The 15,951-nt window shown below is 48.6% G+C and overlaps 1 protein-coding gene across 1 annotated transcript in view; it reads left to right on the top strand.

Annotated features, from left to right (window-relative positions):
- The window catches only part of PLAA (phospholipase A2 activating protein), a 30,442-nt gene extending 15,724 nt beyond the window's left edge, over window positions 1–14,718 (top strand). Inside the window, exons 11-14 of the mRNA XM_080987813.1 lie at window positions 7,375–7,446; window positions 8,881–8,982; window positions 11,650–11,814; window positions 13,999–14,718. Of these exons, the coding sequence (XP_080843939.1) occupies window positions 7,375–7,446; window positions 8,881–8,982; window positions 11,650–11,814; window positions 13,999–14,564 (905 nt within the window). The 3' untranslated portion in view covers window positions 14,565–14,718. The remainder of the gene's footprint in view (window positions 1–7,374; window positions 7,447–8,880; window positions 8,983–11,649; window positions 11,815–13,998) is intronic.
- The last annotated feature ends 1,233 nt before the right edge of the window (window positions 14,719–15,951 follow it).

The following is a 15,951-nucleotide window of genomic DNA, read 5'->3' as shown; positions in this document are numbered from 1 at the left end:
GAATTGTAGAGTTGGAAGGGTAATCTAGTATTCACCCAGGGGAGCCCTAGAATGTTCAGCCCTTGTTATACAGAAAAAGCACCGCATTTCTAGAAGCAAAGGCGTGACATTTAAATGCAAGTTTGGACCAGAAACATGTCGTAGCTTGTTGGTTTTTTTTTTTTTTTGCAAAACCTTTTTTTTTTTACAGGTGTGTCTTGAAAGAATGATCATTTGGTATTGATTGATTCAGATGAGTATGGGTGTTGTAGAGGAGTTTCACAAAACTTTGCATCTCGGGGGTTGGGGGGGAGATGATCGCACTTGGCAAGGCGTTTCCTTGGCAAGGAAATTGAGGGCTTTGGTTTCAATGGCGACCATACATCTGGGCGCTAAGGCAACTGTGGTGGATGAGTCATAGCATCCTCCAGGAGCCAGCTGCTTACAGTCTTCAAGACCGAGTTTGAGGTTCAGAATAGAAGTTGAGACACGAATTGCACTTGCACGTTGTCAGAGCTGCTTCCAGATCCTAGCTCACAGAGGATCACGCTAGCCAGCGATCATTAAATAAAAGTCTTTATTGAGTTACAGTTTCCATTCTCAAGCTGCTGCGTGCAACTCTACGTCTCATGGTTAGATCGGCGAAGCTCCATCTGAGTCTCCGCCCCTTGTACACCAACTTAATATCCTAGCCTTGCTCCACCTTTTCCGCCTGACTGTTCTTCTCTGGGTCCCTCTGCCCCCCGGGGTTTCTTCTTTCCGGGATTCCTCTGACGCTGACCCCCCTGACTCTTCTCCCTCCTTTCGGCGGGCTTTAGGACCTGGCTCCCTTTCCGGGCTGCCTACTGCGCCACCTTCCTGTGCATTTGAACTTGGCACGCGCGCCCAACCTTCCACCTTCCGTCTGACCGTTTCTTCGCTCCCCGATGGAGGTGTGGCCACTCCTGACTCGTGCCCTCCCCCCTGTTGTGAGCTGCCAGCGCTTGATCCCTGGCGCCCTTCCTCTTCCCTGCTCTCTGGCGGTGACGCTGGTCCTGATTTCCAACTGCTCCCCTCTGAGTCCCCTCTGGCTCTATCTTCCTGGGGTGTCCCCCTAGGCTCCCCCCTTGCCCTGGCCACTGGTGCTCCTTTCTGTGAATCTTCTGATTCACTGGAAAGACTCGGAGATCTCGGGTCGTCGTCATCACTCATCTTTTCTTCTGCCTCCTCTCCCTCGCTCTCTGTTTCCTCCCTTGCCCTTGCCTCTGCTCCTGAACCCCTGACATCCATCCCCCCCTCGAAGCCCCCTCTTCCCCCCTCCCCTCCTTCCGGTGCGGGATCTGGGTGCTGCCGTGTCAGGGGGACGAATGTCGGATACAGTTCGCTTCCCGTGGCGGGCCGCCATCCGAAGTCTTCCGGTTCTTCCTCCCTGCTCTCGTTGACGACGGTCACCTCCGCTTCCATCTCTGTGCCGCCGTGCTCGAAACCCGGGTCGTCCCCGAAAACGTCCATGTCCGTCTCTCCCTCGTTGCCTTCTGGAGACGTTGCTCGTCCTGGACCCTCCAGCCACCTTCTGCGGAACTGCTCCTCTGGTCGATCATCCCACCAATACGAGGGTTCTGAAGCAGATCCCGAGGGTGACCCCTCCGGGGAACGGGCGTCTCGTGTCGGTTCCTCGTCCGAGTCGAACCCCCGGAACGTGCTGGCTGAAAGCGTGGGCGTGAAAAGCCAGTCGTCGAAAAAGTCTGCTGGCATTGGCCTATGTGGGAAGAGGGCATGAAACTCTTCTTTGAGCAGAGGTTCGTCTAAAGCGTAGCCCGGCACCCAGCTGTTGGCACTGGCCGGGGTGCCCTCCTTGGCGAGAAGGTATTCTACCCCCTCTTCCCCCCATCTGGAGTCCAAAATCTCCGTGACTTCGTTGATGCGCTCCTCCTGTGCCACTCCCCCTTGCCCGGTTCTCTCTCGGAGCGGACCCGGTGCCGTTCCTGGTTCCTGAAACCTGTGAGGTGCCTTGTAGGGAGTGAGCACCGATCTGTGGAACACCGGATGCATTCTGGAACCCACCGGAAGAGCCAGCCTGAAAGCCACCGGGTTGACCTGTTCGTCGACTTGGTAGGGCCCCAGTTGTTTATGCCCTAGTTTCTTCTTCGCCAACGACCTGGCCGGCACTGCGTGGGCTGCTAACCAGACCCAGTCTCCCACATGGATCTCTTCGCCAACCCTTCTGTGTTTGTCCGCTTGTACCTTGTATGCGTGTTTAGCCAGCTCCAGGTGCCGCCGCAGCTGATCGTGGACCTCCTGCAACTCCGACGCGAACGCATCTGCTGTCTGCGGCTCCCCCTCCCCCATTCTTTCCAGTCCCGGGAAGGTTCTAGGGTGCCTCCCGTTGTTGGCGAAGAACGGCGTGACCCCCGTGGACACGTGCTTCGTGTTGTTGTAGGCGAACTCGGCGAGAGGCAGGTAATCCACCCACGTCGCAGGCTGTTGATTCGCATAACATCTCAGGTACTGCTGCATGATGGCATTGACCCGCTCCGCTTGCCCGTTGGTCTGCGGGTGTCTAGCCGACGCCAGGTTGATCTTGACGTTCAGGAAGCCCATCAGCCTCTGCCAGAAGTTCGAGATGAACTGTCGCCCTCGGTCGGACAGAATAGACCGCGGCAGACCGTGAACCTTGAACACGTGGTCTATGAACAGTTTGGCGGTTTGTTCCGCCGTGGCCACCTTTGCACACGGAATGAAATGTGCCATCTTGGAGAACAAATCCACCACCACCAGCACAGCCGTCTTGCCCCTCGAGCTGGGCAGATCCGTGACAAAGTCCAGGGCCACTCTCTCCCATGGCTCGAACGGAGTTTGCAGCGGTTCCAGCAGTCCGGCCGGCGGTCTGTGCACTGGTTTGGACCTCTGGCAGGTGTCACACCTCGCCACGTAGTCCGCGACTTCCCCTCTCATTCCGGGCCACCAGAAGTCTCTGGCTACTAATTCCACCGTCTTCTCCTTGCCAAAGTGCCCGGCAGTGGGCGCGTCGTGCAGCTGCTGCAGTACCTTGGCGCGAAGTTCGTCTCCCGGCACGTAGATGGCCCCTTTACGGATGAGCAAACCATCTCGCAGCTGGAACTCGTCGGTCGCTGCCGTGCCCCTGTGCACCTCTGCCATCTTTGCTTGCGCGAAGGAGTCATCCTGCAACGCTCGTCGCACCGCATCCAGGTCAACTGTCGCCGCCGCGCACGCCCACACTGTCGGTGCGAAGATGTGCATGGCGGCCGCTGGCGTTGCCTCCTCCAGATACTGTGGCTTACGGGAGAGAGCATCCGCCATGATGTTGGTGTCCCCCGGGACATACTCTATTCGGAAGTCGAAATTCGCAAAGAACTCAGCCCAACGTATCTGCCTCTGGTTCAGGAACTGTGCCGTGCGCCAGTGCTCTAGATTCTTGTGGTCCGTGCAGACCTGCACCGTGTGCTTGGCGCCGATCAGGAAGTGCCTCCACGCTTTGAACGCTGCATGAATGGCCAGCAACTCCCTGTCCCAGATGGTGTAGTTCTGTTCGGACTTGCTGAGCTTCCTTGAGTAAAACGCTCCCGGCCTCCAAACCCCCTGCGGGTCTTTCTGCAGCAGGACTGCTCCCACGGCTCTGTCCGAAGCGTCTGTCTCCACCCTCATCGGCCTGCTGGGGTTGACATGAAGCAGCTGCTCTTCCGACGCGAAGAGACGCTTGAGTGCCTGAAAGGACTGCTCCGCCTGCTCTGTCCAGATGAACTTCTTTTTCTTGGAGCTGAGCGTGTCCGTGATGGCCGCTGTCTGCATCGCAAAGCCTTTGATAAACTTGCGATAGAAGTTCGCGAAGCCGACAAACCGTTGGACCTCCTTCCGGTTGCGTGGGCTTTTCCAATCCAACACTGCTCGGACCTTGGCGCTGTCCATGGCGAGCCCTTTATCAGACAACTTGTAGCCCAGGAAATCCACCTTGGTCACGTTGAATTGGCACTTCTCCAGCTTGGCGTAAAGCCTATGTTGCTGTAGCCTGCTCAGCACTTCCTTGACGTGTCTGTCATGCTCCTGCTGCGATTCCGAAAAGATCAGGATGTCATCCAAGAAACAGACGCACGTCTTGTAGAGGAGCCCCGCCAACACGTGATGCATGAAAGTTTGAAAAACGTGGGAGCCATTTTGCAATCCAAAAGGCATAACTCTATATTCGTAGGTGCCCAGGGGCGTGAACATGGCTGTCTTCCACTCATCTCCCTCCCGCATGCGAATGAGGTTGTATGCCCCTCGCAGGTCCAACTTGGTGAACACTCTGCCCTTCCGTACCTTTGCGAGGAGGTCGTCGATTCGGGGCATGGGGAAGTCCGATGGCTTGGTCACACTGTTCAAGATGCGAAAGTCCACTACAAGTCTTTTTTGGGGCGTGTCCCGCTTCTTAACAAAGAATACCGGACTGCCCCCCGCTGCCTTGGACTCTCGGATGAAACCGCGCTCCAAATTATGATCTATGAACTCTTTGAGTTCCTGCAGTTCGTCCTCAGACATGGAATACAGCTTCCCTTTGGGCAGCGCCGCCCCCGGCAGCAGGTCAATTTTGCAGTCATATGGTCTGTGGGGGGGTAGCCTGTCTGCCTCCTTCTCGCAGAAAACCTCCAAAAATTCTGCGTACTTGTGGGGAACCGCTTGCAGCGTGCCTAGCTGCAGCTGTGACTCCTCTTCCCCTCCTTCCTGCCTGGGCACGATGCAGTGTTCAGCGCAAAAGGAAGAGCCGAAGGTCAGCTGCCTCTGGTACCAAGCCAGCGTCGGGCTGTGCTTGTCCAGCCAACTCATGCCCAATACAATGGGCGTGTCCGATAGTTGAGTGACATTGAAGCTGATGATTTCCCTGTGATTCCCAAGTCGCATCACCATTGGTGGCGTCTGCTTCACCACTTGCCCCCCTAGCAGCTCCCTGCCATCCACCGTGACAACCTGCAGGGGCAGCGTGGCAGGCAGCAACTGTATAGCGTGCCGGTCGACAAAGTCCTGCCCTATAAAGTCCGCATTGCTTCCGGAGTCAATGGTGATTGGCACGTCCATGGTGATTCCATTGGGCAGCTGGAGCGACGCGGTGAGCCTCACTACCGGTTTGGGTGGGAGGGGGTCCATGGGCTGTAAAATCTCTGGGGACTGCTTCACTGACACGTCTGGCTGGGCCCCAGTGCCTCTTCCTCCAACCAGACTCCGTCGTTTCCCTGCTGTGGTTGTCCTTGCTGCGTTGCTGCAGTTACCATTGCTGAGGCTGCAGTGTGCTTGTGGAGCCTCTGGGGACACTCTTTCGCCATATGCTGTGGATCATCGCAGATGTAACACTTCCTGTTCCCTCTAGGAGGCTTCGCTTTCACTGCTGCCGGTGCTAGGGCTCTGGCTGCTGACTGAGCCCTTGCACCTCCAACCTCCATAGGTTCCGCTCCTCCTCCTGGTGGAGGCGTGGATTGCGCACGCGCTGCTTCTCTGGGAAGGAAGGAGGAGCCCCTGGCTGGTTCGCGCCCTCCACGCCCTTCGTCCCTGCTCCACGGACGTCCTTCCAGCCGCACCCCCACCGCCAGCGCCCTCTGAACGATCTCCTGCGTGGTCCGGGGTCTCTCCCCCCTCGCAATTTCATCTTTAACCGAGCCGTGCAATCCCTCCCAAAACAGGTCTCTTACAGGAGCCGAATCTCTGTCCCATTCCAGGGCACTGACCAAAGCGAAAAAGCGGGCATGGTACTGCCTTACGCTGGCCCTCCCTTGCTTCAGTCCATGTATCTCCTGCCGAGCAAGATCCACGTCAATGCTTGATAAAAAGCACCCATCCATCGCTTTAATAAAGGCATCCGCATTTTGGAGCGCCGGATCCTTATCTCTCCACAAATTGCGCAGCCATGCTTTAGCATCTCCATGCAAATGGGACATGATGAATCCCACCTTCTCTTGCTCATCTCTAAAGTCTTTGTTCAGCAGTTGCAGTGCACACATTACATCTGCTCTAAAGTTGGGGTACTGTTGCAAATTCCCATCGAAGTGAGAGACCAGACCGCCTGTTCGTCTCCCCAACCCAATCCCCTCCGGTTTGGGTGTCAGTTGCCCTTGCTTCGTAAGCACTTCCAACCTGACCTGGAGATCCCTGTAGGCGGCAGCTGCGTCCTCCTCTCTCTTCCTGGATGCAAGAGCCTCGGCATTCAGTCGTGTCACTGCTTCTCTGAGTTCCACTATCTGCTGTTCGGCCGTCATGTTGTCTGCCGTTCGTGAGCTCGCTAGTAGGCACCCGCTTTCTCTCCTCTCCGCGAGGACGTAGATGCCCACAATCTAGGGATGGAGCTTACTGTCAGAGCTGCTTCCAGATCCTAGCTCACAGAGGATCACGCTAGCCAGCGATCATTAAATAAAAGTCTTTATTGAGTTACAGTTTCCATTCTCAAGCTGCTGCGTGCAACTCTACGTCTCATGGTTAGATCGGCGAAGCTCCATCTGAGTCTCCGCCCCTTGTACACCAACTTAATATCCTAGCCTTGCTCCACCTTTTCCGCCTGACTGTTCTTCTCTGGGTCCCTCTGCCCCCCGGGGTTTCTTCTTTCCGGGATTCCTCTGACGCTGACGCTGACCCCCCTGACTCTTCTCCCTCCTTTCGGCGGGCTTTAGGACCTGGCTCCCTTTCCGGGCTGCCTACTGCGCCACCTTCCTGTGCATTTGAACTTGGCACGCGCGCCCAACCTTCCACCTTCCGTCTGACCGTTTCTTCGCTCCCCGATGGAGGTGTGGCCACTCCTGACTCGTGCCCTCCCCCCTGTTGTGAGCTGCCAGCGCTTGATCCCTGGCGCCCTTCCTCTTCCCTGCTCTCTGGCGGTGACGCTGGTCCTGATTTCCAACTGCTCCCCTCTGAGTCCCCTCTGGCTCTATCTTCCTGGGGTGTCCCCCTAGGCTCCCCCCTTGCCCTGGCCACTGGTGCTCCTTTCTGTGAATCTTCTGATTCACTGGAAAGACTCGGAGATCTCGGGTCGTCGTCATCACTCATCTTTTCTTCTGCCTCCTCTCCCTCGCTCTCTGTTTCCTCCCTTGCCCTTGCCTCTGCTCCTGAACCCCTGACACACGTAATGATTGCCAAAGGGTTATGATCATGATTCCTGCGAGACTCAATCCTGGGCTCTCTCACACAGGAAACTTAAGGCTCCAATCCCGTGCGCTTTCTTTAGGGAAAAAATGTATACACACATTGGAAATAATAGAAGTAAAAACCGTGTAGAACCCATTGGTGCTTAGCAAAGATGTTGGGATCCAAATATGGGAGCTACAAAAATGGTGTGTGGGCTTGCTGTTGCTGTTTTTTTTATGATTATTTAAACCCAAACACTTCATACTGTGGACGTTTAAGCAATGTGAATGCAATTTTGTTCCTGTTTTTCTCTAGGTACAGGTCGCTACGTCCCAGGTTCAGCATCTGAACCTGCAGCTCCTGCAAGCGGAGCTGATCCATTTACAGGTAAGTAAATCATTCGTCTCACAGTTTTGAAAACTTATGCCAAAGCTCCGTGCTGGTCACTTACATCTGCCCTCCTCCTCCCCCAAAATAACAAAATCCCCACTGCCCGCCATCTTGTTGCCACTTCACTCCAGCTAGGCTTTGTGCTGCTTCTAACTAGAGAAACCAAGCACAGTGTTATAATAGCTGACCACACTTATTATAATAGCTGACCTCTCCACTTATTCATGCTTGTGGATAAGTTGGTTGCAGTTCAGATGGTAGAAATGCAGATAAAGGGAAAGTTGGGGTGGAAGTAAGGTGAGGTAGGGCAAGGAAAGGAGAGATGGGGTGAGCAGCCCAGAGGTGTGTGTTTGGGGCAGCGGCGAGTGAAGCATCCATTGTTTGGGATAAAATAGGAGAGGCCAAATGGAGAAGGAGGAAAACCATGGATACCACCCTAAGCTCCTTGGAGGAAGAGTAAGATAAAACTGTAGCAAGTAAATTAAGACTCCGGGGAAATTTTTCTATCAAATCTGTTTTAAGCTGTTAATTTTATTAATGCGCACGTTCTCTTGGTTTACTGAACCCGAGAGAGCTTTCAAAAATCTCACAGGTGACCAATGCTAAAAGCTTCCCTCCTTGAAACTTATCAGTTGTCGTATCGCTAAAACTCTCAGAGTTTTTCACCTGCCTGCCTTTTGCCTTGAAAAGCTCCTTTCCTTCCTGTTCGCCATGAAGCTGCAACAATCTTAGAAGAGAAGCTATTCAAAAAGACAAGAAAGCCTAGATAAACTCAACTCTCTTTCCTCCCCGAACCACATATGACAACAGTGTCTCATACCAAATGCAAATGAACTGTTCAAAAGACTTGTGTGAATTGAAAGTAGAGACACACTATGTGTCCTTGCCTGTATTTGTCTGTTACACAAGAAAATCTTTAATTATTTTTATTTTTTTGCAAAAGATTCTCCATCCCTGTTCTCAGAAGGGTGTGAAATGTGGCTACTGGCTTTTGTAATAGCGCATGGATAAACACAAATGGAGTTAATAAAATTAATTATACTGGGCTCCCTTTAAACTAAATTTTGGAGGCCACTTAAGTCTCTGAAATGTGTTAGCTAATTAAAAAGCTGAAACGCTCAGGATATGAAGTGCTGTTTATGTAACCATTTTTTCTGCAGGAGTTAATTCGTTAGATTTTATCCCATGCTTTCTCCCAGGAGTGCAGAGAGGTGTTTGAGGTACCCTTGGATTAAATTACTTGGTCAAGGCCACACAGTGAACAAAGCATTATTTTTATAAAAAACATGTAGACATGGAATAATTTAAATTACGGTTTAGCAATCTTTTAAATAGCTACATAATATGTGACAATTAAGCTAATGTTTTTTCCCTGCTATAGGGTGCAAAGCTATACTGTTAAGTTTCTAAGAATTTATTTCTCCCTTTTAGGGACGGGTGCCTACAAATTAACTATACCTAAAAATGAAAATATTTATTTTCCAAAGAAGGAAGCTGTTGCTTTTGATCAGGCCAACCCTACACAAATAATGGGTGAGTGTATTTATACGGTTTGTTAAATGATGATTGGGGTGAGCAATTATCCTTCAAACACATCAGTCCCGTAAAATGTTTTATTTTACTCCCCTGAAACTATTTTCAGCCTATTTTTACTTCTGAGAAATAAAACATAGGAAGGTTGGATTACTCAAAAGATTTGAGTTTTTAATATAATAAAGCAGCCACTTGCGTCTTGTGAATTAGAAATATTGCAAGTCAGGCTCATTCCAGTATTGCTTATCTTCCCCTGTTGAGAAGAAGTGAATATTTTGATACATCGTAAGGACTGGAGCAATTGCTAAATATATCGAATGTACTTGCCATTTTGCCCCTGTGGTATTCAGTTGACCGCAGTCCTCCCTGGATAGCTGGGAGCATTAAAAGCACTGCCTACTTTCCCCTTTCTATGCAGCTGGAATAGATGACAAGGGGTGCAAGCAATGAGCAGCAACATAATCAGTGGATCTGCTTTTGTGGCAAATGGACTTTTGTGCAAAGCTGTACAGTACAAACCTTTTTATGTTCTTAAGGCATTAAAAAGGAAGGTTAGTTTCAAGCTTATTGATTTGTATTACGTGATTAATGTCTTGCAAGGATATTGAAACAGACTCCTGAAATCATCTGAGATGCTAGTGCATGGGTAGGCAAACTAAGGCCCGGGGGCTGGATCCGGCCCAATCGCCTTCTAAATCCTGTCCACGGCAGTCTGGGAATCAGCGTGTTTTTACATGAGTAGAATATGTGCTTTTATTTAAAATGCATCTCTGGGTTATTTGTGGGGCATAGGAATTCGTTCATTCCCCCTCCCCCCAAATATAGTCCAGCCCCACACAAGGTCTGAAGGACAGTGGACTGCCCCCCTGCTGAAAAGGTTGGCTGACCCCTGTGCTAGTATAACCCAAGCCTGCTGCTGACACAACACTCATGCCACAATCTGCCATGGGTTCTGCAGGCTCTCTTCTCCTCTGTGTGCTTCAGATAATGCGAGGGGTGCAATTTTACATGTCATCCTCAATTTGTGCATTCAGGGGCATAGCAGAGGGGGCAGGGGGGCCCAGCCTCAGGCACACAATTTCAAGGGGGTGCGCTCCCATGCAGGGATCCCCATCCCGCCTGCCTGCCTGCCTGCCGCTGGGGGTCTCTGGCCTTGCTGCCACAACCCCTGCCCCCTTGCTGAATGGCCACCTGGCCAGCGTGGGGGGGGGGGGGATTTGTCCGCCAAGGGTCGTTTCATCTTGCTGGCCTCCCCCTTGTGTGGACAGGCAGGCAGTGCAGCGCAGCTCTGCTGGCGTGGTAAGTTTTGTTCATTCTCCGCACCCAGCCGGTGCCACAACGCTGCGCTGCCAATCAACTTATACAACTGCCCCCCCCCACTGCATGTTCTTTCAGGCATGTAGTGAAGGGGCACTTACCTGTTCCTCTGCCATGTAAGTTGGGTCACTGTTCTGGAACCCCAAAACTGGAACCTAGTTTAATGTTTATTTTTTTAAGGCAAGCAGTACTGTCTTTGGCACCGGTTACCTAGTGAGCCTCTCACCTTTCATGATTTTCAGAGTTCGTAAGACTTTCAAAATTAAGAGCAGGCTGGGAGTCCTCATAGGAAGCATCGATAGGGCAGAGACTTACAAGTCTCAAGAATGAGGTACACACGAAGCAGCCTTATACCAAGTCAGGCTGACTGTCTATGCCAGCAATGTCTGCTCTGCTGAGCAGCGGCTCTCCTGGGTGTCTTGTGCAAATATCTTCATCGTGGAGGGTCTGAAAATGAGAACTTCGGCACGCTGTTCACATGCTCTCTCTCTCCCTCTCCCATTGGGCTATAACAGTGGTACCTCAGGTTACATACGCTTCAGGTTACATATGCTTCAGGTTACAGACTCTGCTAACCCAGAAATAGTGCTTCAGGTTAAGAACTTTGCTTCAGGATGAGAACAGAAATTGTGCTCCGGTGGCGCGGCAGCAGCAGGAGGCCCCATTAGCTAAAGTGGTGCTTCAGGTTAAGAACAGTTTCAGGTTAAGTATGGACCTCTGGAACAAATTAAGTACTTAACCCAAGGTACCACTGTAGTTTCGTTTTCAGAAGCTCAAAGCAATTACAAATGCTTTTGAATTTATTGTAAACACCTGGTTCTCATCTTCCACACCAAACTTCAATAGGTTTACTTGGGAGTACTTTACACTGAATTTAGTGGTGCTTTCTTCTTGGTAAGTACACCTTGGGACTGCAGCCTCTGTCTCATGATTTGAGGTTTAAATCTTAAATTGTTTTGGACTACAGATCATATGTTTCATACATTCCCTTTCATTCTACAACTTTTTCCAGACTCTCACTTAACATTTAACATTTGTGTGGTTAACATCTTAACATTTGTGTGGTGAAAGGAACATAAGACAATTGTGAAGCAATGCCATGGAAATATTTCCTGTACAAATCCTAGAGAGCGCACTGTTTATGCATAATGCAAATCAGGTTTTGGAGCACATTTGAGATGAAGCAAAATTGTTTTTTCATTGGGGATTTGCCCACTAGGCAACTAGGTTAACATGAAATATGCCAACAGGCAACAATAGAATTGAACTGGATCGAGAATTCATTTTCGTATTCATAACGTGAAGAGGTTCAAATAGAGCATTTCAAACTATCTCCCATTTGTCTCACAGGCAAACTGAAAGAACTTAACAGAAGTGCCCCTGCTGAACAGCAGTTAACTGAAGATGATTTAGATCTTCTGGAGAAGATGCTCTCTATAACCTGCAACACCTCCTCTGAAGCTCCCACAGCCCAGCAACTGCAAACTTTGTGGAAGGCAATTAACTGGCCAAATGGTATGGAATTGTTGTTGGGGACATCTAGTAGGTCCAGCAAATTAGATGGGTGGGTAGCAGTTAGAAAAGTTCACCTTATTTCACTTCTTGTTAGATACACCGGACGCCGGTGGCGCTGTGGTCTAAACCACTCTTGGGTTTACCAATAAGAACATCGGCAGTTCAAATCCCCACGACGGGGTGAGCTCCCGTTGTTTGGTCCCAGCTCCTGCCAACTTAGCAGTTCGAAAGCACATCAAAGTGCAAGTAGATAAATAGGTACCGCTCCAACGGGAAGGTAAACAGCGTTTCCGTGTGCTGCTCTGGTTTCGCCAGAAGCTGCTTAGTCCTACTGGCCACATGACCTGGAAAAACTGTCTGCGGACAAACGGCGGCTCCCTCGGCCTGTAAAGTGAGATGAGCGCCACAACCCCAGAGTCATCTGCGACTGGACTTAACTATCAGGGGTCCTTTACCTTTACCTTTTTAGATACACCAGTTTTTATACCACAAATAATTTTATTTCTTTGTATTGGTGATTGGCAGTTTAATATATTAGTGGCTGATGGGGATGCTGTTCCATTGCCTATAGGGTGAAGATTTTATGCTGATTAGAGTTCTGAAGTTTAATCTTAAGACTATCCTACTTACCGCCCCCGCACACCAGCTTATTTTAATAGCAATGACATTTGTAATTCAGTTGTCTGAGTTACATAAATATGCTAAGGATTCCATTATTTTCCTAAAATAGAGAGATGTAATTCAGGCTAGATCAGTTCCCAAACTGCTGAGTTCATAAAATTGTCATCAGCCCCAACCCAAATTCTTAGGACTATAAATGAAAAAGTTTAAGAAATAATCAATATGTAATACTGTAATTTATTAATTTTGATTCCCGGCAATGGCAATTGATAAAATGTAAATAAAAAAGAAAAACGAGTGAAAATAATAAGTTTTTAAAAAATCTTCTCTAATGAGATGGATGGGCCTAATGGGCTTTTAACAAGCATATGAATATTGGGCTGTAGGTTTTGTGAGTCTTGAGTCCCCATGTTCTTCGCTGTTTAGCCTGCTTCTCTGTTCGTACAGCACCACGGTCTGAGAATACCATTATATTGTGGAATTGTCTTTTTAAAAATACAGTACAATGGCCTCTTAAACATATTTAACTTCTGCGATTTCAACTTTGCATGGTTGAAGACAAAAGCTGCTTGAAATTGCGCAAGTTAAATGCAGGCAAGGCGGAGAGCTTAAAAACTCTTTGCGCCTGGTCCACTTGGCATTTCCTGAGCAGCAAGAGTTTTAAGCTCCGTTTCAAGGTTTTGTGTATAGCTGATTTTCATGTACAGTGGTACCTTGGTTTAAGAACAGCTTAGTTTATGAACAACTTGGATTAAGAACGCTGCAAACCCACAAGTAGGTGTGTTGGTTTGTGGACTTTGCCTTGGAAGCAGAACATGGGTTTGTTTCCTGTTGAGTGTGTTCCATTTGTAAATTGAGTCCCCTGCTGCTATGGGAAAGCACGCCGTAGTTTAAGAACACTTCGGTTTATGAACGGACTTCCAGAACGGATTAAGTTCGTCAACCAAGGCACCACTGTATAGGTAGAACCCTCAGAACTGAACCTCCATGTTAGATGCAGTTGTCCTACACAGAAGTTCCTCAATGGGCAAGGGAGGTGCACTCTCTACATTCTTAATGCCCTTTATTTCAGAGTTCATAAATATTATTTTTACTATACATCATTAATAACAATAACAACAGCATGCCACCTATCTGGCTGGGTTTCCCCAGCAACTCTGGGCAGCTTCCAACATTAAACATTAAAAACTTCCCTATATAGGGCTGCTTTCAGAAGTTGGATAGTTGTTTATTTCCTTGACATCTGACGGGAGGGCATTCCACAGGGTGGGCGCTACCACCGAGAAGGCCCTCTGCCTTGTTCTCTGTAACCTCACTAGTTGCAGAGAGGGAACCGCCAGAAGGCCCTCGGAGCCAGACCTCAGTGTCCGGGCGTTTCCACCCCAGGTCCTTATTCACCCCCTGCCCAGTCCCTTAGACCCCCTAAGGGGGTCAAGTATCAACCCCTTTAAGAAACCCTGGGCTAGACGAACCTTTCCCATAGGGGTTATTACAACAGACCTGCTGAAAGCTCTGCAACATTTCAAAGTGTAATGAGGTCGCTTGTTTCCCCTGTGTTCCTAGACATTGTCTTTCCAGCACTCGATATTCTTCGGTTATCCATCAGGCATCCCAGCGTGAACGAAAGCTTCTGCAGCGAGAAGGATGGCCTACAGTTCAGCAGCCACCTGATCCAATTCCTGAACCCCGAAGGAAAGCAAGCCAACCAGATGCTGGCCCTTAGAATTTTCTGCAACTGTTTTATCCACCCAGTTGGCCAGAAGCTCATGATGTCACAGGGGGACTTGATAATGTCACAGGCAATAGAGCTGAAAATAAGCAGCAATAAGAACATTCACATTGCATTAGCCACCCTGGCTCTGAACTACGCTGTCTGTTTACATAAAATTAATAACATTGAGGGGAAAGCTCAGTGCTTATCAGTGATCAGCACAGTCATGGAAATTGTGCAAGACCTCGAAGCTATCTTTAGACTACTTGTGGCTCTTGGGACATTGATCAGTGGTGATTCAGATGCTGTACAGTTAGCTAAGTCTCTGGGGGTTGATTCTCAAATTAAGAAATATTCCTCTGTATCGGAACCGGCTAAGGTAAACGAATGCTGTAGGTTGGTGCTTAACTTGCTCTAACCGTTTCGTTTTTTAAAAAAGCACTTGAAAGTCTATGGCTATGCTGAAGATAAACTTTTTCATATTTTACAACAATGGAGAGAAGAAATACTGTGGGTTAACTATCTGGACATTAAGTGAAAAAACCTAAATAAAATCTTTTTTTGCACTGATACGGAATTTGTTGTCCTTCAAAGCTGCAATGCATGGGAGTCAGTCTGCAGTAGCTTTTGAGTATTTGGAATTAAATGTCAACAGAAATCAACAAAGCAGTCTTGATTGACCGAGACAGTTTTAAGAACGAGCTATCTTAGCTTTGTTTTTCATGTCATATTTTAAAAGAAAGCACATTAGTGTACAACCACAGCATTTTAAGTTATAGTACCTACACTCATTGTTCCAGCTTTTAGATGGTGAGGCACCGCTGCCTAACATGGTCCTGATTTCTTGTGGAACAGAATAATGCAAACGTTTTTAATTTTCACATAGTGTTTTTTTTTTTAAACCACTTTATCTGATAATGTCTAGTATGCCAGGAAACATATACTTTGAGTTTTCTGGTGTGTGGTGCAGGCTTTTTTGTTTTTTCGACCCTCTGTAAAATGTTCCTTTGGAATATATATATATATATGGTTTTATCTTTCTTGGGATTCGGCGATAACCTTCCCAATGCTGAAGGAAGTGCAATGTTATCTGAAGCCAGCCAGAGTGCAATAATATTGCTGCCAAGTTTGAGCTGTCTCATTCATATTGATGAGATGTTCATTCTAGAGTCTAATCCCTTATACCTAAATGTCAGCATTTTTTCTTAGTTCCTTATCAGACATATGCAGCTCATGCGTTTATCCTTTTTTTTTTGTCCTTGTCCAGTTAGAAATACAGCTGCAATAATACTAAATATGCAAATAAGTATTTTGAGATCAGAACGTACCGTTTTATTTTGGGAAATTCAAACAAGCGATGTTAAATGTTATTTTGGGGAATCCCCCCTTCTGATAGCAACACCTCACTCGATAACCAAAGTTGGAGTCTGCTAATGTTGTAAAACTCCCCCTATCGCTTTCTCCTTTGATGCATTTCCGAACTTGGCTAAACATGTAAGGATAATAAGCTTCGGTCTGGACAAATTACATTTTGTTCCACCGAATAAGGTCACCCGTTTCTGACCGTATTCAAACACTGCTGCTAAAGTGTGCTCAGCCAAGTGGACAACGCATGTTCCTTTTTTAAAAATAAATAAATAAAACCTGTCTGGAACTGAAATAGCTCAGATAAAAATAAACAGGCACTTTGAGCTGTGTAAAGAATTGTCTTTGAAAAGTAAAAACTTGCATCCGAGTAGACAGGTGAAGAAGACAAGTGGGTGGGTGGGGTTTGAAGGATATATTTTCCTGCAACGTGCGAATAA

This window comes from Podarcis pityusensis, assembly GCF_964106645.2.
Source record: "Podarcis pityusensis genome assembly, chromosome: 17".
In the NCBI taxonomy this organism is placed as follows: Eukaryota; Metazoa; Chordata; class Lepidosauria; order Squamata; family Lacertidae; genus Podarcis; species Podarcis pityusensis.
Note: the sequence above shows the minus strand (reverse complement) of the source record. Positions and strands in the feature narration are given on the sequence as shown.